We start from the raw sequence: 27,398 nt of genomic DNA, 5'->3' as shown, positions 1-27,398 counted from the left end.
CTTTACCAAATCCAAAAGTTCAGATCGTTATGGACAAAAAAGTGAAGCCTGCTGCTGACGATATGACTATTTAATTGTTTTGTGTGTATATTAAGTACAGCTCACAAATGGTATTAATGGTATTCAGGGCGGTTTCCTAGAAAGAACACGGTGTAATATAACAGGTCGCCTTAACCCAGGGCAGCGTCTCCTGTTACTGGTGTACCGGGTCATCGCTGCCTGTTCTAACATAATTGTCCCATTTTTGTAGGACGGATCTGCGTAGAATATCACATCTGTCTGAGTCTCCCTAAACATATTAAAGAAAGTCATTCTCTTCCGTAAGATTATTTATCTGTTTCAGGAAAAACTCTGTGGCAACCAGAAAATACTACCAACATACCATACTGTGCTCCAATAGTGCCACCGGAGAGTCCTCAAATAATTTTACCATACTGTACTCGAATAGTGCCACCATACTGTGCTCCAATTGTGCCACCAGAGTGCTCCAATGGTGCCACGAGAGTGCTCAAATAGTGCCACCAGAGAGGGCATCAATAATTTTACCATACTGTGCTCCAATAGTGCCACCAGAGAGTCCTCAAATAATTTTACCATACTGTACTCCAATAGTGCCACCAGAGTGCTCCAGTGGTGCCACAATACTGTGTTCCAATAGTGCCACCATACTGTGTTTCAGTAGTGCAACGACAGTGCTCAAATAGTGCCACCAAAGAGGGCTTCAATAATTTTACCATACTGTGCTCCAATAGTGCCTCCATACTGTGCAGCAATAGTGCCACCATACTGTGCTCCAATAGTGCCACCATACTGTGCTCCTATAGTGACACCATGCTGTGTTCCAATAGTGCCATCATATTGTGCTCCAATAGTGCCACCATGCTGTGCTCCAATAGTGACACCATATTGTGCTCCAATAGGGCCATCATACTGTGCTCCAATAGTGCCATCATACTGTGCTCCAATAGTACCACCATACTGTGCTCCAATAGTGCCATCATACTGTGCTCCAATAGTGCCATCATACTGTGCTCCAATAGTGCCATCATACTGTGCTCCAATAGTGCCATCATATTGTGCTCCAATAGTGCCATCATACTGTGCTCCAATAGTGCCATCATACTGTGCTCCAATAGTGCCACTATAGTGTGCTCCAATAGTGCCACCATAGTGTGCTCCAATAGTGCCACCATAGTGTGCTCCAATAGTGCCACCATATTGTGCTCCAATAGTGCCCTCATACTGTGCTCCAATAGTGCCACCATAGTGTGCTCCAATAGTGCCATCATACTGTGCTCCAATAGTGCCATCATACTGTGCTCCAATAGTGCCATCATACTGTGCTCCAATAGTGCCATCATATTGTGCTCCAATAGTGCCATCATACTGTGCTCCAATAGTGCCATCATACTGTGCTCCAATAGTGCCACTATAGTGTGCTCCAATAGTGCCACCATAGTGTGCTCCAATAGTGCCACCATAGTGTGCTCCAATAGTGCCACCATATTGTGCTCCAATAGTGCCACCATAGTGTGCTCCAATAGTGCCACCATAGTGTGCTCCAATAGTGCCACCATAGTGTGCTCCAATAGTGCCACCATAGTGTGCTCCAATAGTGACATCATACTGTGCTCCAATAGTGACACCATACTGTGCTCCAATAGTGCCATCATACTGTGCTCCAATAGTGCCCTCATACTGTGCTCCAATAGTGCCCTCATACTGTGCTCCAATAGTGCCACCATAGTGTGCTCCAATAGTGACATCATAGTGTGCTCCAATAGTGACACCATACTGTGCTCCAATAGTGCCATCATACTGTGCTCCAATACTACCACCATACTGTGCTCCAATAGTGCCCTCATATTGTGCTCCAATAGTGCCCTCATACTGTGCTCCAATACTACCACCATACTGTGCTCCAATAGTACCACCATACTGTGCTCCAATAGTACCACCATACTGTGCTCCAATAGTGCCATCATACTGTGCTCCAATAGTGCCATCATACTGTGCTCCAATAGTGCCATCATACTGTGCTCCAATAGTGCCCTCATACTGTGCTCCAATAGTGCCCTCATACTGTGCTCCAATAGTGCCATCATACTGTGCTCCAATAGTGCCCTCATACTGTGCTCCAATAGTGCCCTCATACTGTGCTCCAATAGTGCCACCATAAAGTGCTCAAACAGTGCCAAACAGACTGCCCAAATAATACCACTAGTGTTCAATCAGTACCGCCATATAGTTTTAAAAAGTACCAACACACTGTGTAATACCTCCAGATAATACTCATACAATGCAATCAGTGCTTGAAAAGTTTTAGCACTTTAGTTTTCACCCAGCTTTCCTGCATCCATGAATGGCAGCGATGAATAGATTATAGGCAGATGTGACCTTCAGCAGCTCAGTATTGGGGGGTCACGTCATCTCTGAAAGGGCCACGCTGGTTGTCACCCAGATTTCTCAGAAGTGATTATATGGGACAACAATGAAATGAATTATTGATGACGGAGTTGAGATTTTCAGTTATTACTGCCTCCATTCATACCTCCGGACCCCCGCTGTGCGCTGCGAAAACATCGTGTCCAGGGATTACAAATGTCGCCAATTAATCCTTCGCTGCCTGCGGAAGATGATACCTCATCTATGAGTAAAGTTCTGGGAAGAAGCCTTTCAGTTGGTCTATTGATTCCAGGCGTAATTAACACTTTCCCCCCCTGTGTAGCAGCACAGCCCCTGTATACTGTTGCTGGTGGAGCATATAATGAGGGGCCTTGTATACTGGCCACAGATCTGCACGTTAACCCCCGATGCAACGCGGATCTATATATGACCTAATACTGAAAAAGGGATTTGCAGCATCTTCTGTTGGTCCCTGGTGACTGAATACTCCGACCACGAAGTCCCTAATAATAAGTGTCAGTACAGTATACAAGAAGAGTCTAGGTACCATATATTACCGAAATCACAATGCCATATATCTACCTAGGTAACCGAGACACGCGATACCCAGGTAAATACCACCATATTGTGCTAAAGTAATAGTTACTGTGATCAATTGTACTGCCATACAGTTTTCACATTCCTTCCCAGTGTGCATCCCCTGATTTCTCTCTAGGATGCAAGGTTGCACTATGGCGGTGCCCCTGCCTGCCACAACCCCTCCCTGCGGTGCCCCTTTCTTTTGATTCTTCCTTACGATACTCCTCCCTATGGCATGTATCTCCCTAGGCTGCTCCTCCTTATGGCGTGTTTCTCCCTACGCTGCTCCTCTCTATGGCATGTTTCTCCCTAGGCTGCTCCTCCCTATGGTATGTTTCTCCCTGCACTGCTCCTCCTTATGGCATGTTTCTCCCTACGCTGCTCCTCCCTATGGCATGTTTCTCCCTACGCTGCTCCTCCCTATGGCATGTTTCTCCCTACGCTGCTCCTCCCTATGGCATGTTTCTCCCTACGCTGCTCTTCCTTATGGTGTGTTTCTTTCTACGCTGCTCCTCCCTATGGCGTGTTTCTCCCTATACTGCCCCTCCCTATGGCGTGTTTCTCCCTACGCTGCTCCCTATGGCTTGTTTCTCCCTACGCTGCTCCTCCCTATGGCTTGTTTCTCCCTACGCTGCTCCTCCCTATGGCGTGTTTCTCCCTACGCTGCTCCTCCCTATGGCGTGTTTCTCCCTACGCTGCTCCTCCCTATGGCGTGTTTCTCCTTACGCTGTTCTTCCCTGTGGCGTGTTTCTCCCTAGGCTGCTCCTCCCTATGGCGTGTGTCTCCCTACGCTGCTCCTCTCTATGGCGTGTGTCTCCCTACGCTGCTCCTCCCTATGGCGTGTTTCTCCCTACGCTGCTCCTCCCTATGGCGTGTTTCTCCCTACGCTGTTCCTCCCTGTGGCGTGTTTCTCCCTACGCTGCTCCTCTCTATGGCGTGTCTCCTTACGCAGCTCCTCCCTATGGCGTGTGTCTCCCTACGCTGCTCATCCTCATGGCGTGTTTCTCCCTATGCTGCTCCTTCCCTATGGCTTGCTTCTCTCTATGGCGTGCTTCTCCCTTTGGCATGTTTCTCCCTACGCTGCTCCTGCCCTACGGCACGCTTCTCTCTATGGCGTGCTTCTCCCTACGGAGTGCTTCACCCTAAGGTGTGCTTCTCCCTATGGCGTGCTCCTCCCTATGGCAAGTTTCTCCCTACGCTGCTCCTCCTTATGGCATGCTTCTCCCTATGCTGTTGCTCCTTATGGTGTGCTTCTCCCTACGCTGCTCCTCCCTATGGCGTGTGTCTCCCCGCGCTGCTCCTCCTTATGGCGTGCTTCTCCCTACGCTGCTCCTACTTATGGCGTGTTTGTCCCTACGCTGCTCCTTCTCTATGGCGTGCTTCTCCCTATGGCGTGCCTCTCCCTACGCTACTCCTCCTTATGGCGTGTTTCTCCCTATGCTGCTCCTTCCCTATGGCTTGCTTCTCTCTATGGCGTGCTTCTCCCTTTGGCGTGTTTCTCCCTACACTGCTCCTGCCCTACGGCACGCTTCTCTCTATGGCGTGCTTCTCCCTACGGAGTGCTTCACCCTACGGTGTGCTTCTCCCTATGGCGTGCTCCTCCCTATGGCAAGTTTCTCCCTACGCTGCTCCTCCCTTTGACTCTTCCCTATGGCGTGCTTCTGCCTACGGTGTGCTTCTCCCTATGGCATGTTTCTCCCTACGCTGTTCCTCCCTTTGGTGTGTTTCTCCCCACGCTGCTCCTCCCTTTGACTCTTCCCTATGGCGTGCTTCTCCCTACGGTGTGCTTCTCCCTATGGCGTGCTCCTCCCTATGGCATGTTTCTCCCTATGCTGTTCCTCCCTTTGGCGTGTTTTTCCCCATGCTGCTCCTCCCTTTGACTTTTCCCTATGGCATGCCCCTCCCTATGATGTGTTCCTACTTTTTTTTTTTACTCCTCCCTACGCTGCTCCTCACACGATACTTGTAATACAGTGTCTAAAGAAGGGTCCGCTTACACGGGCCAACTTGCGGCACTAAACAATTGCCAATCAGCTACTTGTTTGTTGGTCATTGGTTCTTTAACAGTCAGGTTACACAGTAAAGGCCCCGTCACACATAGCGACGCTTGAGCGATTCCGACAACGATACGACCTGTCAGGGATCGCTCAAGCGTCGCTATGTGGTCGCTGGTGAGATGTCACACAGTGCGATCTCCCCAACGACGCAGCAGCGATGCGGTGAACTGTAGCGACCTGTAGAACGATGCTATTTCATGATGATTCAATGGGACGTCCTGTGAGCGAGGTCGTTGGTAAGGTGTCAAACACAGTGATGTGTGCTACCCAGCGGGACCTCAACGATCAAAAAATGGTCCAGGCCATTCCGACACGACCAGCGATCTCACAGCAGGGGCCTGATCGCTGCTACGTGTCACACATAACGAGATCGCTACTGAGATCGCTGTTGCGTCACAAAACTTGTGACTCAGCAGCGATCTCGCTAGCGATCTCGCTATGTGTGACGGGGGCTTTAGACCCGGCTTCAGATGTGCACTGAATCACCTGTAACAGATCAGTCAGCAATTGTTCTGTGCAGCACATAATCACCCGATGTGCAGTCCGTACAGTGATTGTTGTATTTGAATGTCGCACCTCCGGCCCACAGCCTTAGCGGAGCGATTGCTGCTCCCTGGGAGGGGTTCTCCAGTGATGGACTCCAGATGTTGACTCCGGCTGGACCTGGCAGCCTCTATACACAAGAGACCGATTTCCGGACCTCGGACAGAATCCTGCACATTTGTGCCCAACACGGTCCTAGAGCCCCGATCATTGTCACATTTCTGTCGGCCGTCGCTCATCTCTGAGCAAAGAACCGCAACATAACGGTGAAGATGCTCACGATCTTTGTAGATATGGAATAGATGCATAAAATTAGAATACAAGATTGAAGAAATGCCGCAGATTTGTACGGCAACAATTTTTGAGGTTTGGCGATAGGGACTTTCACATATGAAAAATGTATTAACAGGAAACCTACTGTTTAGATGGCAGATAAGGAGCTCTATGTTTTTTTTACATATGGCGATGTCTGCACTCGCCTTGTCATATTAACCCTTGTCTAGAACGGCCATTAAAAAAAAAAATGTGTTGCCTTAAAGATTAGTGATTAAATTGCAGGTTGCCGAAACGACTGCCGGTGAGATTACATGTTGCTTAAAACTGTGCCGGTTAGAATACAGGTTGCCCAAAGGACTGACTGTCACCAGAAGGACTGCTGATGAGATTGCAGGTTGCCTATCGGACTGCCGATGAGATTGCAGGTTGCCTATCGGACTGCCGATGAGATTGCTGGTTGCCTATCGGACTGCCGATGAGATTGCAGGTTGCCTATCGGACTGCCGATGAGATTGCTGGTTGCCTATCGGACTGCCGATGAGATTGCTGGTTGCCTATCGGACTGCCGATGAGATTGCTGGTTGCCTATCGGACTGCCGATGAGATTGCAGGTTGCCTATCGAACTGCCAGTGAGATTGCAGGTTGCCTATTGGACTGCCGGTGAGATTGCAGGTTGCCTATTGGACTGCCGATGAGATTGCAGGTTGCCTATTGGACTGCCGATGAGATTGCAGGTTGCCTATCGAACTGCCAGTGAGATTGCAGGTTGCCTATTGGACTGCCAGTGAGATTGCAGGTTGCCTATCGGACTGCCGATGAGATTGCTGGTTGCCTATCGGACTGCCGATGAGATTGCTGGTTGCCTATCGGACTGCCGATGAGATTGCTGGTTGCCTATCGGACTGCCGATGAGATTGCTGGTTGCCTATCGGACTGCCGATGAGATTGCTGGTTGCCTATCGGACTGCTGATGAGATTGCAGGTTGCCTATCGGACTGCCAGTGAGATTGCGGGTTTCCTAAAGGCCTGCCGATCAGTCTCATTACCTTTAGTAACACACTACGCCGTCATGAATTAAAATCCTGCAGGGAACATAAGGTCCCCCTGCTCACACCAGCACATGTCCAGGCCCATTTGAAGTTCACCAGTGACCATCTGGATGATCCAGACAGGCATGGGAGAAGGTCAAGTGGTCAGATGAAGCCAAAATAGAACTTTTTGGTATCCACTCCACTCGCCATTTTTGGAGGAAAAAGGATGAGTACAACCCCAAGAACACCGTCCCAACCGTGAAGCATGGTGGGGGAAATATACTTTGGGGTGCATATCTGCAAAGGGGACAGGACAACTATTGAAGGGAGGATGGGTGGGTATTGTGAGATTTTGGCCAACAACCTCCTTCCCTCAGTAACAGCATTGAAGATGGGTCTTGGCTGGGTCTTCCAGCATGACAATGACCTGAAACAGAGTCAAGAAAACTAAGGAGTGGCTCCGTAAGAAACAGTTCAAGGTCCTGGAGTGGCCTAGCCAGCCTCCAGACCTGAACCCAATAGAATTAAATCTTTGGAAGGAGCTGAAACCCAATGTTGTCCAGTGACCGAACCTAAACCTGAAAGATCTGGAGAAGATCTGTATGGATGAGGGGGCCAATATCCCTGCTGCTGTGTGTGTGCAAACTTGGTCAAGAACCACAGGAAACATCTGACCTCTGTAATTGCCAACAAAGGTTTCTGCACCAAATATTAAGTTCTATTTTTCTATTGTATCAAATACTTATTTCCTGCAATAAAATACAAATTAATTTTGTAAAAATAATACACTGTGATTTTCTGTTTTTTTTTTATTTCTAGATTCTGTCTGTCACGGGTGAAGTGTACCTACGCTAAAAATTACAGCCCTCTCCATTCTTTGTAGGTGGGAAAACTGGCAAAATCGGCAGCGGATCAAATACTTATTTTCCCCACTGTATTAAGCGATTAACTATTATAATATCCGCCTGCACAACTAAAAGCTTTGCAAACAGTAAGATAACGCAGTCAGTCATAGTTGTTGGAAGGCGCAGAGACACCAGCAAAAGCTTTAGACTCTAGTTGCTTTGTGTCCCAAGAAATTTCTCGAAAGAAAGCGTGAATTCCATCAACATTCCGAGAAGTGAGAGTTTGAGCCTCCAGGTATCTGTAGTCAGCGGCAGGAATGTCTTCTCCTCAACCGGACGGTGGATGTCTGTCTCATGAAGAGATTCTTTGTACTTTTTTTTTTTTTTCCAGCTAACACCTGGGCTCATATTTCTGCGTTTAGCGAGTTGGGATAAAGCCGGGACTTGTCGACTTACCTGAAGGCTTGGAATATACAAGTGTAGTTCAGGGATATGACCGAGTAAGGGCTAGCTTAACCTTTCTCCTCCCCGCCGGTCTGAACATGTTTAGAAGGGGGCATAAACTTTTAATTTTCAATACATTATTTAATACAATTTTTGGTATTTGAGATAAAAAGGAAAATTAAAATATTTGTAGCCATCCATGGAAGGGGGGCGCTGTAGAAGACTATGGCTGTTATTTGACCAGAGAGGCTTTATTGCTTACCTCTCTTGTCCAATAAATTACTATATTAAAAACGCTTAAAAAAAAAAATTACCAGTATGTAAGATGAATACATTTTTTTGAAAGAAACCAACCTCTGGGTCGGTATTGGGACTTCTTCTTTTTTTTTTTTTTTACCTTCAATATTAATTCTAAACTAATAGATTAAAAAAAAATGTTTGAATGGCAACAGAAAAAAAGTCAGCTCACATGACATGTTCATGTTGACCTGATAGACAAAGACCATTTCTAAACAGTCAGGAGGGCGTGGCTTGCATTTAAAGGGGCCATTTGCAGGATTCATTTGTGTCCAGTATTATTATGTCAGAACATTAGAGATCTATTTTAAAGGCGGTATTGGCCTTTTATAGACTTGTTGTATTTATCAGACATTCTTAATATCACCGATCAGAAATTAAAAGGCGGCCATTTTTAAAGGTGAAAATAAAAATGGTTACTCAATTGAACAAGTTCACGAATAGAATAAATACAGGAAAAACATCTCACGTGCAATATCCTCCCTTTGGGTTGTTTTGGACTCCTGGACTCAATAAATTGTAGAGATTTCCAAGACAATGGGATTTGAGTGTTTTGAGTGGCAGATTTCCCACCAGTGGGCGCTTACTTTTTCCCTGGAGTCGACACTGAGCCCGGGACTCCCTTTGGTCCACTTCCAGGATGAGAATGTGGATGTGATCAGGGGAGCCCCTGTAAAAAAAAAAAAAAAAAAAAATCCCTGTCTGTTTCTGGTTGAGTCGAGAGGGCGGGTGGGAGGCTTTATGTACAGATGATGCAATGTGGGCCCGACGGGCTGCGGAAAGTGTGTGCAGCCTCGAACATCTGGTCCCCATCTCTCCTCCCTCCCTGCCTAAAACAAACTTCATCCTGTCCTCCGCACGCTGCTCAAACTTTTTTCTTTTGCACCATTTATTGAAAAAGTGTCAAAAAACGTGAGCCAAACCTTAATGAAAAATTGCTGAATTTTTGCTCCTATCGCCACTTCCTGCCCCCTCCGTCCCGTGTAGACCCTTATTGTCCATGTACAGTGGCCCCCGCGATAAGATAGCGCCAGCTGCTTCCAAGGAGATATCCTCACAGTATTATTTTCCTCCTTTCCCACATTTCCAATTTTTTTTTTTTGTCTGAAAATGTGCCGTGACTCATGGAAAACTGATCGGGTTTCAGACTCGGGGTGTTTGTCCGGATTTGTGGTTCCTCCACGTAACTGTCTGGATTTAACTTTTCGTCTGTGGATTTGACTTCTTAACGCCGTCGCTGCCGAAGATGTCTGCAGCTTTTATTACTTTTCCTGCGGGGTGGCTGACTCACAAGGGGTTAAGAGCTAGAGTCAGGCTCACAAGGTGCCAGATCGCACCCTCAAATCCTCTACTCGGATTTAAAGGGACTCTATAAAAGTTAAAGGGATATTAGACAGTAAGATGGCGGCTTATAATTGTCCTGCAGTGTAATAATGGAAGCTCTATCGTTCCATCTATCTTGCGTTTAGACTTCAGGCCACAAACCCCATAAACTAATATGGACACCAGACCTGGACCCCTAAACGAATACAAAACCCAGCCCTGACCCCTAAACGAATACAAAACCCAGCCCTGACCCCTAAACTAATACAGACCCCAGGCCAGGCCCCCTAAACTGGTACGGACCCCAGGCCAGGCCCCCTAAACTGATACAGACCCCAGGCCTCCTAAACTGGTACGGACCCCAGGCCAGGCCCCCTAAACTGGTACGGACTCCAGGCCAGGCCCCCTAAACTGGTACTGACCCCAGGCCAGGCCCCCTAAACTGGTACGGACCCCAGGCCAGGCCCCCTAAACTGGTACGGACCCCAGGCCAAGCCCCCTAAACTGGTACGGACCCCAGGCCAGGCCCCCTAAACTGGTACAGACCCCAGGCCAGGCCCCCTAAACTGGTACGGATCCCAAGCCAGGCCCCCCTAAACCGGTACGGATCCCAGGCCAGGCCACCTAAACTACTGCGGAGCCCGGGCAACCTAAACTAATATGGACGCCAGGCCCCCTAAACTGGTGCAGACCCCACTAAACAAATATATATAGACCAAATGAATAACAACAGACCCATCTAAATAATCGAGATCCCTAAATAAATACATAACCTAGAATAGACTCTTTAAATTAGTAGACCCAACACAAGACCCCCTGATAGATCTCAGACCAGAGCCCTAAATCAAGTATAGCCACTAGGCCAAGCCCCCTAAATAAATGCAGAACCAAGACCATAACCCTAAGTATATTTTGTAAATTACATTTTCCTTTTTCTTGGAGTTTCCAGGACATTTCGATGGCGTTGCCCCCTCGGCCTTTTCCCTTGGTGTCTCCGCCGTGTAGTAACTGGATTGTACAATTGTTGCATTCAGACCTGTCTAGAAGAATAAACTTCCCAGCCGAGAGGCCGCTGGGAGACGTCTGTGCCCCGTACAGTATGTACATGTGTGTTTGCTGAGGCTTTTAACACTGATGGGCGGCCATGACGGGTTCACCCTCCTGTGTACACACAATGTCCGTTTGTATATAGATGTGCTCAGCTGGGCCGAGGCTGGTGGAGCTGCTGTGTGTACATTGGAGGGACGGGAGATGATATCCTGTCCTGACCGGCTGCCCCTGTAAGGCTATAACACCACTATGCCATCCTACATCTGATCCTGGGAGAGCTGAGTGACAACCAATATGGCGGAGATCGTAATGCCGGGCGGCCATCTTGGCTCCCACAAAACTCCGGCTTCACCTCCATCCACAATATTTCACGAACTGTCGAGACCCTTTTAGGAAGTCCGGACCCTGCCGGCTGCTGAAAATAGCAGTTTCCTCAATGTGATTCAGAGGAGTTAAAGGGAAACTACAGAGAGAGCCATCGACATGTTCTGATGGTGCCGTTAGATTAGTAGTTATGCTGTTTTGTTAGTTAAGCTGTGATAACGTGAGGTTTCATTCTGCATTTTTTTTGCCTTTTATAGCACTTCTCGGAGCTCCTCGATGACACCGCCCTGTTGGACGCCCTCGGACAACTCATCGGAGACCCGTTCCTGACAGAGAAATATGAAATGATGGAAGTGGAGAATCCCAGCTCTCCCTCGCCGATGATTAAGGCAGAACACAGTTACTCCCTGTGTGGGGATTCACGCCCGCAGTCGCCCTTCACTCACGGATCTTCAGATGATAACTTCAGTGATGGTATAAATGCCTGATATTGTGTGTGGGGGGGAACGTTGGAGGTATATAGATTCGTGATGAGCCCAGCTTTGAGTGCAGAGTTCGATAGGTTGGGACTGGTGTGATAGGACGGGTCTTGGGCGTGCTTCTTCCTTTAGGATGGGCCTTTGGTGTGATTATTCCGATGAACCGGCCTTTAGTATTTCAACGGACTGTCTCTGTGCTCGATCATTCTAACATGACGGGCCTCAGGGGCTTGATTATTCGGACAGGAACAGCCAATTACTTCTGAGCTACCAGGTCTCGTTTTGCTTCTGAGGGTCCGGTTGTCGTTTTGCTCTCGGCGGGACGGTTGTCGTATTGCTCTCGGGACGGTTGTCGTTTTTACTCTCGGCGGGCCGGTTGTCGTTTTGCTCTCGGCGGGCCGGTTGTCGTTTTGCTCTCGGCGGGCCGGTTGTCGTTTTGCTCTCGGCGGGCCGGTTGTCGTTTTGCTCTCGGCGGGCCGGTTGTCGTTTTGCTCTCGGCGGGCCGGTTGTCGTTTTGCTCTCGGCGGGCCGGTTGTCGTTTTGCTCTCGGCGGGCCGGTTTTAGTTTTGCTCTCGGCGGGCCGGTTGTCGTTTTGCTCTTGGCGGGCCGGTTGTCGTTTTGCTCTCGACTACCCTGACGTGGTGGTCTTAGGTTGCAATTATTGCTACTGTTACGAGTCTCAGACATAAAAAAAAGTCCAAAAGGCTGATGCCGGCCAACCAAAAATCAAAAGCCTCAATGGGGCCTTTTTCACAAATAGAACGAAAAAATATTTTTTACAGTGAGCGTGACTGGAAAATGTAATCCGCCCTGATGTTTGCAAGTGAAAAAGGAAAGTCAGGTATTATTTACCCGAGGTGAAGGTGGCCGTGTTGTCAGGCAGGGACAGGAAGAACTTATAGGTGTAGCTGGTCTTTTATTGCTTGGATAACCTGACACTTTCATTGCTTCCTCCAGTGCAGTGTGTATAGTGTTACTGGTCCCAGTCATATTTATAGACTGCGTAGGCATGCAAGGTCCAGGCAAGGGTTAAAGTCTTGACACCCGGAAGCCATGAGGTGTCCTGTTCTCCGGCTGACGTCAATCTGCACCCAGTGAATGTCTTAATTCCTTCTTTGCCGGGTGGCTGAAAGTCCTCAATGATTGTCCTGAGGCTTGTGAGAGTATGTGGGTCATTCAAAAATGTATCAGGTTCAGAATTTCGCAATATCTCCCCATTATGCAAAATGTATTGCCTTCAATAAACACTAAATTCCCTGTATAAAACTCTTATCTTATTTCGGGACAGTCCCGTAATAAACAGAACTTTGCAAATGTATTCACATATTTCCTGGAGGAATATCTCAACTCAAATTTTTAGCAAGTATTTTTGGAGGTTCTTGGTTAATGGGGAACTTGCATGTTAACTAAAATAAGAATATCCCTTTAAGTTGTCATCTTTACCTCTGCAGGAGATCTCACTGGTGAGGACTGGTGTCTTGGAGGGCAGATTACTCCTACGAAAATTAAGATGGAAGTCCCAGTGGAAGAAAGCTCAGGCTTGGCACCATCTGTTACCCTTACCACCAACCCAACGGTGACTATAGCTCTGGAGGTGGAAGCACTGCCACAACTGCCAGAGCCAGACGAGGTAATTGTCATGTCTCACCAATTGTCATCTCATAAACTGCCCACCATAGTTCCTGTAAGATGAATGAGCTTTCAATCAAAGAGGGTTTCAGGGTTCTTCTTTAAAGAAGCAATAAATGAAAGTGTTGATAGAACTTATGCCTGTATTTTCTGTACATAACAATAGTGCGGTGCGCTTAGTGGTTACAGTTCACCTAGAAATCACAATACGCCTGATAGTTACAGTGCACAGAAAAATGGTGGTTACATAGAAGGCATAATATGCTTGGTAGTTATAAATCGCATAGCACAATATGCTTGGTGGTTATAAATCACATAGCACAATATACTTGGTGGTTACAGTTCCCATAGAAAGCACAATGGTGGTTGCAGATCATAGTAGGCACAATACACTTGGTAGTTACAGTTCCCATAGAAAGCACAATATGCTTTATGACTACCATTCACATAGATATCACAATATGCTTCCTGGCTACAGTAAATATAGAAAGCACAATATGCTTGTTGGTTACAGTTCACACAGAAAGCACAATATACTTCTTGGTTCTAGTTCATGTAGCATGCACGTTTATGCTTGGTGGTAACAGTTCACATAGAAGACACAACATGCTTGGTGGTTATAGTTCATATAGCAAACATTGTGTGCGTCAAGGTTAAAGTTCACATAAAAACCACAATATTCTTGCTGGTTATAGTTCACCGATAAAACAAAATATGCTTGGTGGTTACAGTTCACACAGCAAACGTTGTATACCTGCTGGTTACAGCTCAAATAAAAACAAAAAGGTTCTTGCTGGTTACAGTTCACCTATAAAGCACAATGTTTTATAAATACAGTTCACATAGCACAATATGGTTGCTGGTTACAGTTCATGGAAGACAATATCTTTGGTGGTTACAGACCATAGAAGGCACAATAATCCTGCTGGTTACAGTTCACGTCTAAAACACAGTGTTGTTAGTAGTTACAGTTCACATAGCACAATATACTTGGTGGTTATAATTCACATGGTGGTTACAATTCACATAGCACAATATACTTGGTGGTTACAGTTCACATAGCACAATATACTTGGTGGTTACAATTCACATTGCACAATATACTTGGTTACAATTCACATAGCACAATATGCTTGGTGGTTACAATTCACATAGCACAATATACTTGGTGGTTACAATTCACATAGCACAATATACTTGGTGGTTACAATTCACATAGCACAATATACTTGGTGGTTACAATTCACATAGCACAATATACTTGGTGGTTACAATTCACATAGCACAATATACTTGGTGGTTACAATTCACATAGCACAATATACTTGGTGGTTACAATTCACATAGCACAATATACTTGGTGGTTACAATTTACATAGCACAATATACTTGGTGGTTACAATTCACATAGCACAATATACTTGGTGGTTACAATTCACATAGCACAATATACTTGGTGGTTACAATTCACATAGCACAATATACTTGGTGGTTACAATTCACATAGCACAATATACTTGGTGGTTACAATTTACATAGCACAATATACTTGGTGGTTACAATTCACATAGCACAATATGCTTGGTGGTTACAATTCACATAGCACAATATACTTGGTGGTTACAGTTCACATAGCACAATATACTTGGTGGTTACAGTTCACATAGCACAATATACTTGGTGGTTACAGTTCACATAGCACAATATACTTGGTGGTTACAGTTCACATAGCACAATATACTTGGTGGTTACAATTCACATGGTGGTTACAATTCACATAGCACAATATACTTGGTGGTTACAATTCACATAGCACAATATACTTGGTGGTTACAATTCACATAGCACAATATACTTGGTGGTTACAATTCACATAGCACAATATACTTGGTGGTTACAATTCACATAGCACAATATACTTGGTGGTTACAGTTCACATAGCACAATATACTTGGTGGTTACAATTCACATAGCACAATATACTTGGTGGTTACAGTTCACATAGCACAATATACTTGGTGGTTACAGTTCACATAGTACAATATACTTGGTGGTTACAGTTCACATAGCACAATATACTTGGTGGTTACAATTCACATAGCACAATATACTTGGTGGTTACAGTTCACATAGCACAATATACTTGGTGGTTACAGTTCACATAGCACAATATGCTTGAATGTCACAATACCCTCTTTGTGTTGCCAGTAAAGGGAATGTGATCCCATGTGTTACCCCTGTAAACCATTTACACTATGCATCTGTCCTAAAATTACAATTCCAAAATGATCTGTTGATTGTATGTATGTAATAGCAATGTTTGGAATAGCCTCTAATCCAGAACCTCAGCATTAAAAAATGCAATCTATAACTTTTTCTTTTTTTTTTCTCTTTGCCTTTCCTCTCTCTTTTGCCTTTGCTCAACATCTTTATAAGTGCTACTGTTCCTGTTTTTTTTCTATGATGAGCCATAGTGTTGATGTTTATATGCACAAAATTTAATAAAAAGATGTTTAAAAGAAAAAATGCAATCTAAGCTCCAATAGGCTGTAGGTTATTTCCGTGATGGCCTATTTCACTGCTGAGCTTTGCTTTCAGTCCAATCCTAATATCTGCCCTATTGTATTATTGCAGCACAAGCCTCTGATCCCGAAGGCCTTGCCACAGATAAAGCTGGAGCCCCATGAGGTGGATCAGTTCTTGAACCTGTGTCCTAAAGAAGGTGGGCTCCTCTACATGTGTCCTCGCTGATGCAGGTTCGACTCTTTACTTTAGTGACATTTTCCTCCTTCCTGCAGCCGCCTCATCTGATAGTCTGCAGCTGCCCCCAACTCCCCCCAGCAGCCATGGAAGTGACTCTGAAGGAGGTCAAAGCCCCAGCCGATCCCTTCCTCCCTCCAGCCCTCTGCAGTCCGGAAACAAAGGCGTAGCTCGCAGTCCATCAGCGCTCTCCAATTCTCCTCTCCTGACTGCTCCCCATGTAAGTCCAATGTGAGGTCGCAGCTACAGATGTAGCAGTGCTGAGGTTGTCACTGGATAGCACTTATTTCATATTATACTGGCTCAGAGCATCTCCAAACTGCAGGTCATATGGGTTGTTCCCTGTATATGGCAGCTATTGTGGGATGCTCTGGGTAGATGCTGGGTCTTGTGGGATGCTCCAGATCTTGCGGGGTGCTCCAGGCCTTGCGGGGTTCTCTGGGTAGACGCCGGACCTTTCGGGGTGCTCCGGGTAGACGCCTGGTGTTACAGGGTGCTCCGGGTAGACGCTGGGTCTAGGGGGGTGCCCTGTGCTTTGCAGGGGGCTCCAGATCATGTGGGGTCCTCCGAGTAGACGCTGGGTCTTGCGAAGTGCTCCAGGTAGACGCTGGGTCTTGCGAGGTGCTCCAGGTATACGCCGGGTCTTGCGGTGTGCTCCGCTTAGACGCGGGGTCTTGCAGGGTGCTCCAAATCTTGCGGGGTCCTCAAGGTAGATGCTGGGTCTTGCGAAGTGCTCTGGCTAGATGCCGGGTCTTGCGGGGTGCTCCGGGTAGACGCGGGGCAGACGCTGGGTCCTCCGGGTAGACGCAGGGTGCTCCGGGTATACGCCGGGTCTTGCGGTGTGCTCCGTGTAGACGCCGGGTCTTGCAGGGTGGTCCAAATCTTGCGGGGTCCTCCAGGAAGACGCTGGGTCTTGCGAGGTGCTCTGATTAGACGCCGGGTCTTGCGAGGTGCTCCGGGTAGACGCGGGGCAGACGTTGGGTCCTCCCGGTAGATGTTGGGTCCTCCGGGTAGACGCAGGGTGCTCCGGGTATACACCGGGTTTTGCGGTGTGTTCCGGGTAGACGCCGGGTCTTGCGGGGTGCTCCGTGTAGACGCCGGGTCTTGCAGGGTGGTCCAAATCTTGCGGGGTCCTCCAGGTAGACGCTGAGTCTTGCGAAGTGCTCTGGTTAGATGCCGGGTCTTGCGAGGTGCTCCGGGTAGACGCTGGGCAGACGCTGGGTGCTCCGGGTAGACGCTGGGCAGACGATGGGTCCTCCCGGTAGACGTCGGGTCCTCCGGGTAGACGCAGGGTGCTCCGGGTATACGCCAGGTAGACGCAGGGTGCTCCGAGTATACACCGGGTAGACGCAGGGTGCTCCGGGTAGACGCCGGGTAGACGCAGGGTGCTCCGGGTAGACGCCGGGTCTTGCGGGGTGCTCCGGGGAGACGCCGGGTCTTGCGGGGTGCTCCGTGTAGACGCGATGTCTTGCGGGGTGGTCCAAATCTTGCGGGGTCCTCCAGGTAGACGCTGGGTCTTGCGAAGTGCTCTGGTTAGATGCCGGGTCCTGCGGGTAGACGCATGGGCTTTCGGGATTTGATACCAAATAACCTAGGACCTCTTCAGAGATGGTGTGGCGTCCAGGCTTTGCTGGGGCAGAGATGATTTGGGAGCACGGGGGGGTTACACATAGTTAGGCAGTTCATTATGGCTGATTGATGCACACATATATATGATGGAGAATCGCGGTGTGACGCTGCTCTCCTGAGTCTGGTCATGAAGTCCAAAGTCTTCCCTGAAGATGTGCGTGGCTGGATAACAGAGGCTAGATAACGCCACTCATCCTACAGACTATTCCCATACACCTCGATGTAGTAATAGGCACGCAGTGCCCCCTACAGGTAGTGAGTAGGCACTGCAGTCAGTGTGTAGTAGTTATTTTAATTGGCCGATCCTTAACGTTTAATGTTTGACTTGCAGAAGCTGCAGGGCACCGGACCTCTCATCCTCACGGAAGAAGAGAAAAGAACCCTAGTGGCAGAAGGATACCCCATCCCCACGAAACTGCCGCTCACTAAGGCCGAAGAGAAGGCGCTGAAGAAAATCCGCAGGAAGATAAAAAACAAGGTACAGTCCTTGCCCCAGTTTTTCCCCCATGCTGGATTATTTGGGTATTCGAACCATATTGTGCTGGACTTAAAGGGTTTATCCCGTTTCTGAAAACGATTGTCTCTCGGCCGCAGTATTGTTTTTTTTTTTTTTTTTAAATAAAGCAAACAGTGCTTTACATGTCCTCCCCGGGTCCAGTGCTGAGTCCTGGCCACTGTTTTGTATGTGTGCTATGGTCATCACTTCGACAGCGATGCAGCCAATCATTGAACTCAGCGGCTGCGGGAGCAGTGGTGGGGGATCGGGATTATCTGAAATCGATAACCCCCTTTAAAGGACGCAGCACGCCCCATAATGACAGCGCCCCCCATTATCAGTGCCAATAAAGTATATGCTCTTGGCGTCTTTTTTTAGATCTCTGCCCAGGAAAGCCGCAGAAAAAAGAAAGAATATATGGACAGCCTGGAGAAAAGGTAACGACACGCAGGCTCGGATTTTATGACCACCAATATGGCCGTTATTCCAGTAAAGTCTCACTTTTGTCAGAAATAACTTTCTGAGACCCCCGAATGTCAGACCCCATGAGTGATACGTCTGCGGTCTATGTATCCTTGTATAAGTGGGATAACCTACTGTAATGAGGGTCCTCCTGATTTCTATTTTTAGGGAGTTGGTCCTTAACCTCCCAATCTCACCTTCTTACCTGATGTTGACTTTTTTTTGCCCCCGATAGGGTTGAGAACTGCTCCTCTGAAAATGGCGACCTGCGCAAGAAGGTGGAGGTTTTAGAAACCACGAACAGGTGAGACCATCGCCCCAAAATGTTTCCCAGTACGTCGCTGGGAATGAGCTGATCTGTGCAGACATCACTATTCTCCTGCATTATTTTGGGTGGGTGTCCAGCCCCCTCTATAGGGAGGATCTCACTTGTGCCTTGTTCCTCAGGACCCTCTTACAACAGCTCCAGCGTCTTCAGGCAATGGTGGCCGGCAAGGTGTCCCGCTCGTATAAAGTCGCCAGCACCCAAACCAGTACCTGCCTCATGGTGAGCCCCGATCTTATATATTACATTACTTGTCTCATCTCTATTGATTACATGCGGCCAAGGTCATAAACAGCGGGGGCAGAATCTCACTACAGGGTGACACTAGTGCCTTTAGTTTGGATTCTCTGAGGGTCCGCACCGGTCTGTTACCTTTCCGGGTCACCTGCAAATGGCAGATGATTCCTGGAAGAACCGCGGACGTCTTTCTAACATTTCATTTGCTGACAGTCTCCCTCTACGGTTTCCATTACATTCCTTATCTGGATGGTTCTAATTATGTCGTAACTTGATGAGTCCGTGGCTCCAGAGCGGATCTAATTGTTACATGTCCGCATTGTTCTACTGACAAGTAACGACAATGGAAGCAAACTGGATTGTGGGGAAATGTAGCCAACAGGGAGGGGAACATATAATGTACTGATGCTGTATTATACTCCAGAGCTGCACTCACTATTCTGCTGGTGCAGTCACTGTGTACATACATTACATTACTGATCCTGAGTTACATCCTGTATTATACTCCAGAGCTGCACTCACTATTCTGCTGGTGCAGTCACTGTGTACATACATTACATTACTGATCCTGAGTTACATCCTGTATTATTCTCCAGAGCTGCACTCACTATTCTGCTGGTGCAGTCACTGTGTACATACATTACATTACTGATCCTGAGTTACATCCTGTATTATACTCCAGAGCTGCACTCACTATTCTGCTGGTGCAGTCACTGTGTGCATACATTACATTACTGATCCTGAGTTACATCCTGTATTATACTCCAGAGCTGCACTCACTATTCTGCTGGTGCAGTCACTGTGTGCATACATTACATTACTGATCCTGAGTTACATCCTGTATTATACTCCAGAGCTGCACTCACTATTCTGCTGGTGCAGTCACTGTGTACATACATTACATTACTGATCCTGAGTTACATCCTGTATTATACTCCAGATAAGCACTCACTATTCTGCTGGTGCAGTCACTGTGTACATACATTACATTACTGATCCTGAGTTACATCATGTATTATACGCCAGAGCTGCACTCACTATTCTGCTGGTGCAGTCACTGTGTACATACATTACATTACTGATCCTGAGTTACATCCTGTATTATACTCCAGAGCAACACTCACTATTCTGCTGGTGCAGTCACTGTGTACATACATTACATTACTGATCCTGAGTTACATCCTGTATTATACCCCAGAGCTGCACTCACTATTCTGCTGGTGCAGTCACTGTGTACATACATTACATTACTGATCCTGAGTTACCTCCTGTATTATACTCCAGAGCTGCACTCACTATTCTGCTGGTGCAGTCACTGTGTACATACATTACATTACTGATCCTGAGTTACATCCTGTATTATACTCCAGAGCTGCACTCACTATTCTGCTGGTGCAGTCACTGTGTGCATACATTACATTACTGATCCTGAGTTACATCCTGTATTATACCCCAGAGCTGCACTCACTATTCTGCTGGTGCAGTCACTGTGTACATACATTACATTACTGATCCTGAGTTACATCCTGTATTATACCCCAGAGCTGCACTCACTATTCTGCTGGTGCAGTCACTGTGTACATACATTACATTACTGATCCTGAGTTACATCCTGTATTATACCCCAGAGCTGCACTCACTAGTCTGCTGGTGCAGTCACTGTGTACATACATTACATTACTGATCCTGAGTTACATCATGTATTATACTCCAGAGCTGCACTCACTATTCTGCTGGTGCAGTCACTGTGTACATACATTACATTACTGATCCTGAGTTACATCCTGTATTATACTCCAGAGCTGCACTCACTATTCTGCTGGTGCAGTCACTGTGTACATACATTACATTACTGATCCTGAGTTACATCCTGTATTATACTCCAGATAAGCACTCACTATTCTGCTGGTGCAGTCACTGTGTACATACATTACATTACTGATCCTGAGTTACATCATGTATTATACGCCAGAGCTGCACTCACTATTCTGCTGGTGCAGTCACTGTGTACATACATTACATTACTGATCCTGAGTTACATCCTGTATTATACTCCAGAGCAACACTCACTATTCTGCTGGTGCAGTCACTGTGTACATACATTACATTACTGATCCTGAGTTACATCCTGTATTATACCCCAGAGCTGCACTCACTATTCTGCTGGTGCAGTCACTGTGTACATACATTACATTACTGATCCTGAGTTACCTCCTGTATTATACTCCAGAGCTGCACTCACTATTCTGCTGGTGCAGTCACTGTGTACATACATTACATTACTGATCCTGAGTTACATCCTGTATTATACTCCAGAGCTGCACTCACTATTCTGCTGGTGCAGTCACTGTGTACATACATTACATTACTGATCCTGAGTTACCTCCTGTATTATACCCCAGAGCTGCACTCACTATTCTGCTGGTGCAATCACTGTGTACATACATTTCATTACTGATCCTGAGTTACATCCTGTATTATACCCCAGAGCCGCACTCACTATTCTGCTGGTGCAGTCACTGTGTACATACATTACATTACTGATCCTGAGTTACATCCTGTATTATACCCCAGAGCTGCACTCACTAGTCTGCTGGTGCAGTCACTGTGTACATACATTACATTACTGATCCTGAGTTACATCATGTATTATACTCCAGAGCTGCACTCACTATTCTGCTGGTGCAGTCACTGTGTACATACATTACATTACTGATCCTGAGTTACATCCTGTATTATACTCCAGAGCAACACTCACTATTCTGCTAGCACAGTCACTGTGTACATACATTACATTACTGATCCTGAGCTACATCCTGTATTATACTCCAGAGCTGCACTCACTATTCTGCTGGTGCAGTCACTGTGTACACACATTACATTACTGATCCTGAGTTACATCCTGTATTATACTCCAGAGCTGCACTCACTATTCTGCTGGTGCAGTCACTGTGTACATACATTACATTACTGATCCTGAGTTACCTCCTGTATTATACCCCAGAGCTGCACTCACTATTCTGCTGGTGCAATCACTGTGTACATACATTTCATTACTGATCCTGAGTTACATCCTGTATTATACCCCAGAGCCGCACTCACTATTCTGCTGGTGCAGTCACTGTGTACATACATTACATTACTGATCCTGAGTTACATAGTAACATAGTAACATAGTTAGTAAGGCCGAAAAAAGACATTTGTCCATCCAGTTCAGCCTATATTCCATCATAATAAATACCCAGATCTACGTCCTTCTACAGAACCTAATAATTGTATGATACAATATTGTTCTGCTCCAGGAAGACATCCAGGCCTCTCTTGAACCCCTCGACTGAGTTCGCCATCACCACCTCCTCAGGCAAGCAATTCCAGATTCTCACTGCCCTAACAGTAAAGAATCCTCTTCTATGTTGGTGGAAAAACCTTCTCTCCTCCAGACGCAAAGAATGCCCCCTTGTGCCCGTCACCTTCCTTGGTATAAACAGATCCTCAGCGAGATATTTGTATTGTCCCCTTATATACTTATACATGGTTATTAGATCGCCCCTCAGTCGTCTTTTTTCTAGACTAAATAATCCTAATTTCGCTAATCTATCTGGGTATTGTAGTTCTCCCATCCCCTTTATTAATTTTGTTGCCCTCCTTTGTACTCTCTCTAGTTCCATTATATCCTTCCTGAGCACCGGTGCCCAAAACTGGACACAGTACTCCATGTGCGGTCTAACTAGGGATTTGTACAGAGGCAGTATAATGCTCTCATCATGTGTATCCAGACCTCTTTTAATGCACCCCATGATCCTGTTTGCCTTGGCAGCTGCTGCCTGGCACTGGCTGCTCCAGGTAAGTTTATCATTAACTAGGATCCCCAAGTCCTTCTCCCTGTCAGATTTACCCAGTGGTTTCCCGTTCAGTGTGTAATGGTGATATTGATTCCCTCTTCCCATGTGTATAACCTTACATTTATCATTGTTAAACCTCATCTGCCACCTTTGAGCCCAAGTTTCCAACTTATCCAGATCCATCTGTAGCAGAATACTATCTTCTCTTGTATTAACTGCTTTACATAGTTTTGTATCATCTGCAAATATCGATATTTTACTGTGTAAACCTTCTACCAGATCATTAATGAATATGTTGAAGAGAACAGGTCCCAATACTGACCCCTGCGGTACCCCACTGGTCACAGCGACCCAGTTAGAGACTATACCATTTATAACCACCCTCTGCTTTCTATCTCTAAGCCAGTTACTAACCCATTTACACACATTTTCCCCCAGACCAAGCATTCTCATTTTGTGTACCAACCTCTTGTGCGGCACGGTATCAAACGCTTTGGAAAAATCGAGATATACCACGTCCAATGACTCACCGTGGTCCAGCCTATAGCTTACCTCTTCATAAAAACTGATTAGATTGGTTTGACAGGAGCGATTTCTCATAAACCCATGCTGATATGGAGTTAAACAGTTATTCTCATTGAGATAATCCAGAATAACATCCCTCAGAAACCCTTCAAATATTTTACCAACAATAGAGGTTAGACTTACTGGCCTATAATTTCCAGGTTCACTTTTAGAGCCCTTTTTGAATATTGGCACCACATTTGCTATGCGCCAGTCCTGCGGAACAGACCCTGTCGCTATAGAGTCACTAAAAATAAGAAATAATGGTTTATCTATTACATTACTTAGTTCTCTTAGTACTCGTGGGTGTATGCCATCCGGACCCGGAGATTTATCTATTTTAATCTTATTTAGCCGGTTTCGCACCTCTTCTTGGGTTAGATTGGTGACCCTTAATATAGGGTTTTCATTGTTTCTTGGGATTTCACCTAGCATTTCATTTTCCACCGTGAATACCGTGAAGAAAAAGGTGTTTAATATGTTAGCTTTTTCCTCGTCATCTACAACCATTCTTTCCTCACTATTTTTTAAGGGGCCTACATTTTCAGTTTTTATTCTTTTACTATTGATATAGTTGAAGAACAGTTTGGGATTAGTTTTACTCTCCTTAGCAATGTGCTTCTCTGTTTCCTTTTTGGCAGCTTTAATTAGTTTTTTAGATAAAGTATTTTTCTCCCTATAGTTTTTTAGAGCTTCAATGGTGCCATCCTGCTTTAGTAGTGCAAATGCTTTCTTTTTACTGTTAATTGCCTGTCTTACTTCTTTGTTTAGCCACATTGGGTTTTTCCTATTTCTAGTCCTTTTATTCCCACAAGGTATAAACCGCTTACACTGCCTATTTAGGATGTTCTTAAACATTTCCCATTTATTATCTGTATTCTTATTTCTGAGGATATTGTCCCAGTCTACCAGATTAAGGGCATCTCTAAGCTGTTCAAACTTTGCCTTCCTAAAGTTCAATGTTTTTGTGACTCCCTGACAAGTCCCCCTAGTGAAAGACAGGTGAAACTGCACAATATTGTGGTCGCTATTTCCTAAATGCCCGACCACCTGCAGATTTGTTATTCTGTCAGGTCTATTAGATAGTATTAGGTCTAAAAGTGCTGCTCCTCTGGTTGGATTCTGCACCAATTGTGAAAGATAATTTTTCTTGGTTATTAGCAGAAACCTGTTGCCTTTATGGGTTTCACAGGTTTCTGTTTCCCAGTTAATATCCGGGTAGTTAAAGTCCCCCATAACCAGGACCTCATTATGGGTTGCAGCTTCATCTATCTGCTTTAGAAGTAGACTTTCCATGCTTTCTGTTATATTTGGGGGTTTGTAACAGACCCCAATGAGAATTTTGTTACCATTTTTCCCTCCATGAATTTCAACCCATATGGACTCGACATCCTCATTCCCTTCGCTAATATCCTCCCTTAAAGTGGACTTTAGACAAGACTTTACATAGAGACAAACCCCTCCTCCTCTCCGATTTTTACGATCCTTTCTAAACAGACTGTAACCCTGTAAGTTAACTGCCCAGTCATAGCTTTCATCTAACCATGTCTCGGTTATTCCCACTATGTCAAAGTTACCTGTAGATATTTCTGCTTCTAGTTCTTCCATCTTGTTTGTCAGGCTTCTGGCGTTTGCGAGCATGCAGTTTAGAGGATTTTGTTTTGTTCCAATCTCCTCACTGTGGATTGTTTTAGAAATGTTCTTACCTCCCTTCAGAGTATGTTTTCCTGGGTCGTCTTTGTTCGAGTCTAATGTTTTTCTTCCCGTCCCCTCTTCTTCTAGTTTAACGCCCTCCTGATGAGTGTAGCGAGTCTTCTGGCGAATGTGTGTTTCCCAGGTTTGTTGAGGTGTAGTCCATCTCTGGCGAGGAGTCCATCATACCAGTAATTCACACCGTGGTCCAGGAATCCAAATCCTTGTTGTCTGCACCATCGTCTTAGCCAGTTGTTTGCATCAAGGATCCTGTTCCATCTCCTGGTGCCATGCCCGTCTACTGGAAGGATAGAAGAAAAAACTACCTGTGCATCCAGTTCCTTTACTTTCTTCCCCAACTCTTCAAAGTCCTTGCAGATTGTCGGTAGGTCCTTCCTTGCCGTGTCATTGGTGCCAACATGTATCAGAAGAAATGGGTGGACGTCCTTGGAGCTGAAGAGCTTTGGTATCCTATCGGTCACATCCTTGATCATCGCACCTGGAAGGCAGCATACTTCTCTTGCAGTTATGTCCGGTCTGCAGATGGCTGCTTCTGTGCCTCTCAGTAGTGAGTCTCCCACCACCACCACTCTTCGTTGCTTCTTGGCTGTACTTTTTGCTGTCACTTGTTGCTGTGTGCCCTTTTCTTTTTTGCTTGCTGGTATTGCTTCATTCTTAGGTGTGCCATCTTCATCCTCTACAAAGATTTGATATCGGTTCTTCAGTTGTGTGGTTGGTGATTTCTCCATGGTCTTCTTGCTTCTTTTGGTCACATGCTTCCACTCATCTGCTTTTGGAGGTTCTCTGACACTTTTTTCACCTTCTGTGACCAGTAGAGATGCTTCTGTTCTGTCTAGAAAGTCTTCATTCTCTTTGATGAGTTTCAAAGTTGCTATTCTTTCTTCCAGACCCCGCACCTTTTCTTCTAAAAGGGCCACTAGTCTACACTTCTGACAGGTGAAATTGGATTCTTCTTCTGGTCGATCTGTGAACATGTAGCACATGCTGCAGCTCACCATGTAGGTTGTCACATCTGCCATGTTGCTCCTAGATCCTGCTGACTTGCTGTGTGTTTTCCTTCTTGTGTAATCTACTCAGCCAAGCTCTCTTGCAATAATGTCCTACAGGCAAAAATTCGCGCGCCGTAAGGCGCGCGGTTTGGTGATGCTTTCGAAGCAGCTGGTCCCGGCTGTACCCAACGATCTTCTAGCTTAGGGAGACTTCGCTTCTCCCAGAAGGCACCTGGAATATGCAAATTAGCCTCCTGAAGCTTGAATCCCTGCTTTGGTGATGCTTTCGAAGCAGCTGGTCCCGGCTGTACCCAACGATCTTCTAGCTTAGGGAGACTTCGCTTCTCCCAGAAGGCACCTGGAATATGCAAATTAGCCTCCTGAAGCTTGAATCCCTGCTTTGGTGATGCTTTCGAAGCAGCTGGTCCCGGCTGTACCCAACGATCTTCTAGCTTAGGGAGACTTCGCTTCTCCCAGAAGGCACCTGGAATATGCAAATTAGCCTCCTGAAGCTTGAATCCCTGCTTTGGTGATGCTTTCGAAGCAGCTGGTCCCGGCTGTACCCAACGATCTTCTAGCTTAGGGAGACTTCGCTTCTCCCAGAAGGCACCTGGAATATGCAAATTAGCCTCCTGAAGCTTGAATCCCTGCTTTGGTGATGCTTTCGAAGCAGCTGGTCCCGGCTGTACCCAACGATCTTCTAGCTTAGGGAGACTTCGCTTCTCCCAGAAGGCACCCAGAAGTTACATCCTGTATTATACCCCAGAGCTGCACTCAGTAGTCTGCTGGTGCAGTCACTGTGTACATACATTACATTACTGATCCTGAGTTACATCCTGTATTATACTCCAGAGCTGCACTCACTATTCTGCTGGTGCAGTCACTGTGTACATACATTACATTACTGATCCTGAGTTACCTCCTGTATTATACTCCAGAGCTGCGCTCACTATTCTGCTGGTGCAGTCACTGTGTACATACATTACATTACTGATCCTGAGTTACATCCTGTATTATACCCCAGAGCTGCGCTCACTATTCTGCTGGTGCAGTCACAGTGTACATACATTACATTACTGATCCTGAGTTACATCCTG

General features: G+C 46.2%; 1 protein-coding gene across 1 annotated transcript in view; it reads left to right on the top strand.

The window, feature by feature from the left end:
• Nucleotides 1–27,398, top strand: part of CREB3L2 (cAMP responsive element binding protein 3 like 2) — a 47,156-nt gene that overhangs the window by 15,073 nt on the left and 4,685 nt on the right. The window contains exons 2-9 of the mRNA XM_069763216.1: nt 11,434–11,650; nt 13,107–13,285; nt 15,919–16,006; nt 16,083–16,264; nt 18,005–18,151; nt 18,548–18,606; nt 18,867–18,935; nt 19,079–19,178. Of these exons, the coding sequence (XP_069619317.1) occupies nt 11,434–11,650; nt 13,107–13,285; nt 15,919–16,006; nt 16,083–16,264; nt 18,005–18,151; nt 18,548–18,606; nt 18,867–18,935; nt 19,079–19,178 (1,041 nt within the window). The remainder of the gene's footprint in view (nt 1–11,433; nt 11,651–13,106; nt 13,286–15,918; nt 16,007–16,082; nt 16,265–18,004; nt 18,152–18,547; nt 18,607–18,866; nt 18,936–19,078; nt 19,179–27,398) is intronic.

The sequence above is a fragment of the Ranitomeya imitator genome, chromosome 4 (assembly GCF_032444005.1).
Source record: "Ranitomeya imitator isolate aRanImi1 chromosome 4, aRanImi1.pri, whole genome shotgun sequence".
NCBI classification, from domain to species: Eukaryota; Metazoa; Chordata; class Amphibia; order Anura; family Dendrobatidae; genus Ranitomeya; species Ranitomeya imitator.
The sequence above is the reverse complement of the archived record's forward strand: the minus strand, read 5'-3'. Positions and strand labels throughout refer to the sequence as shown.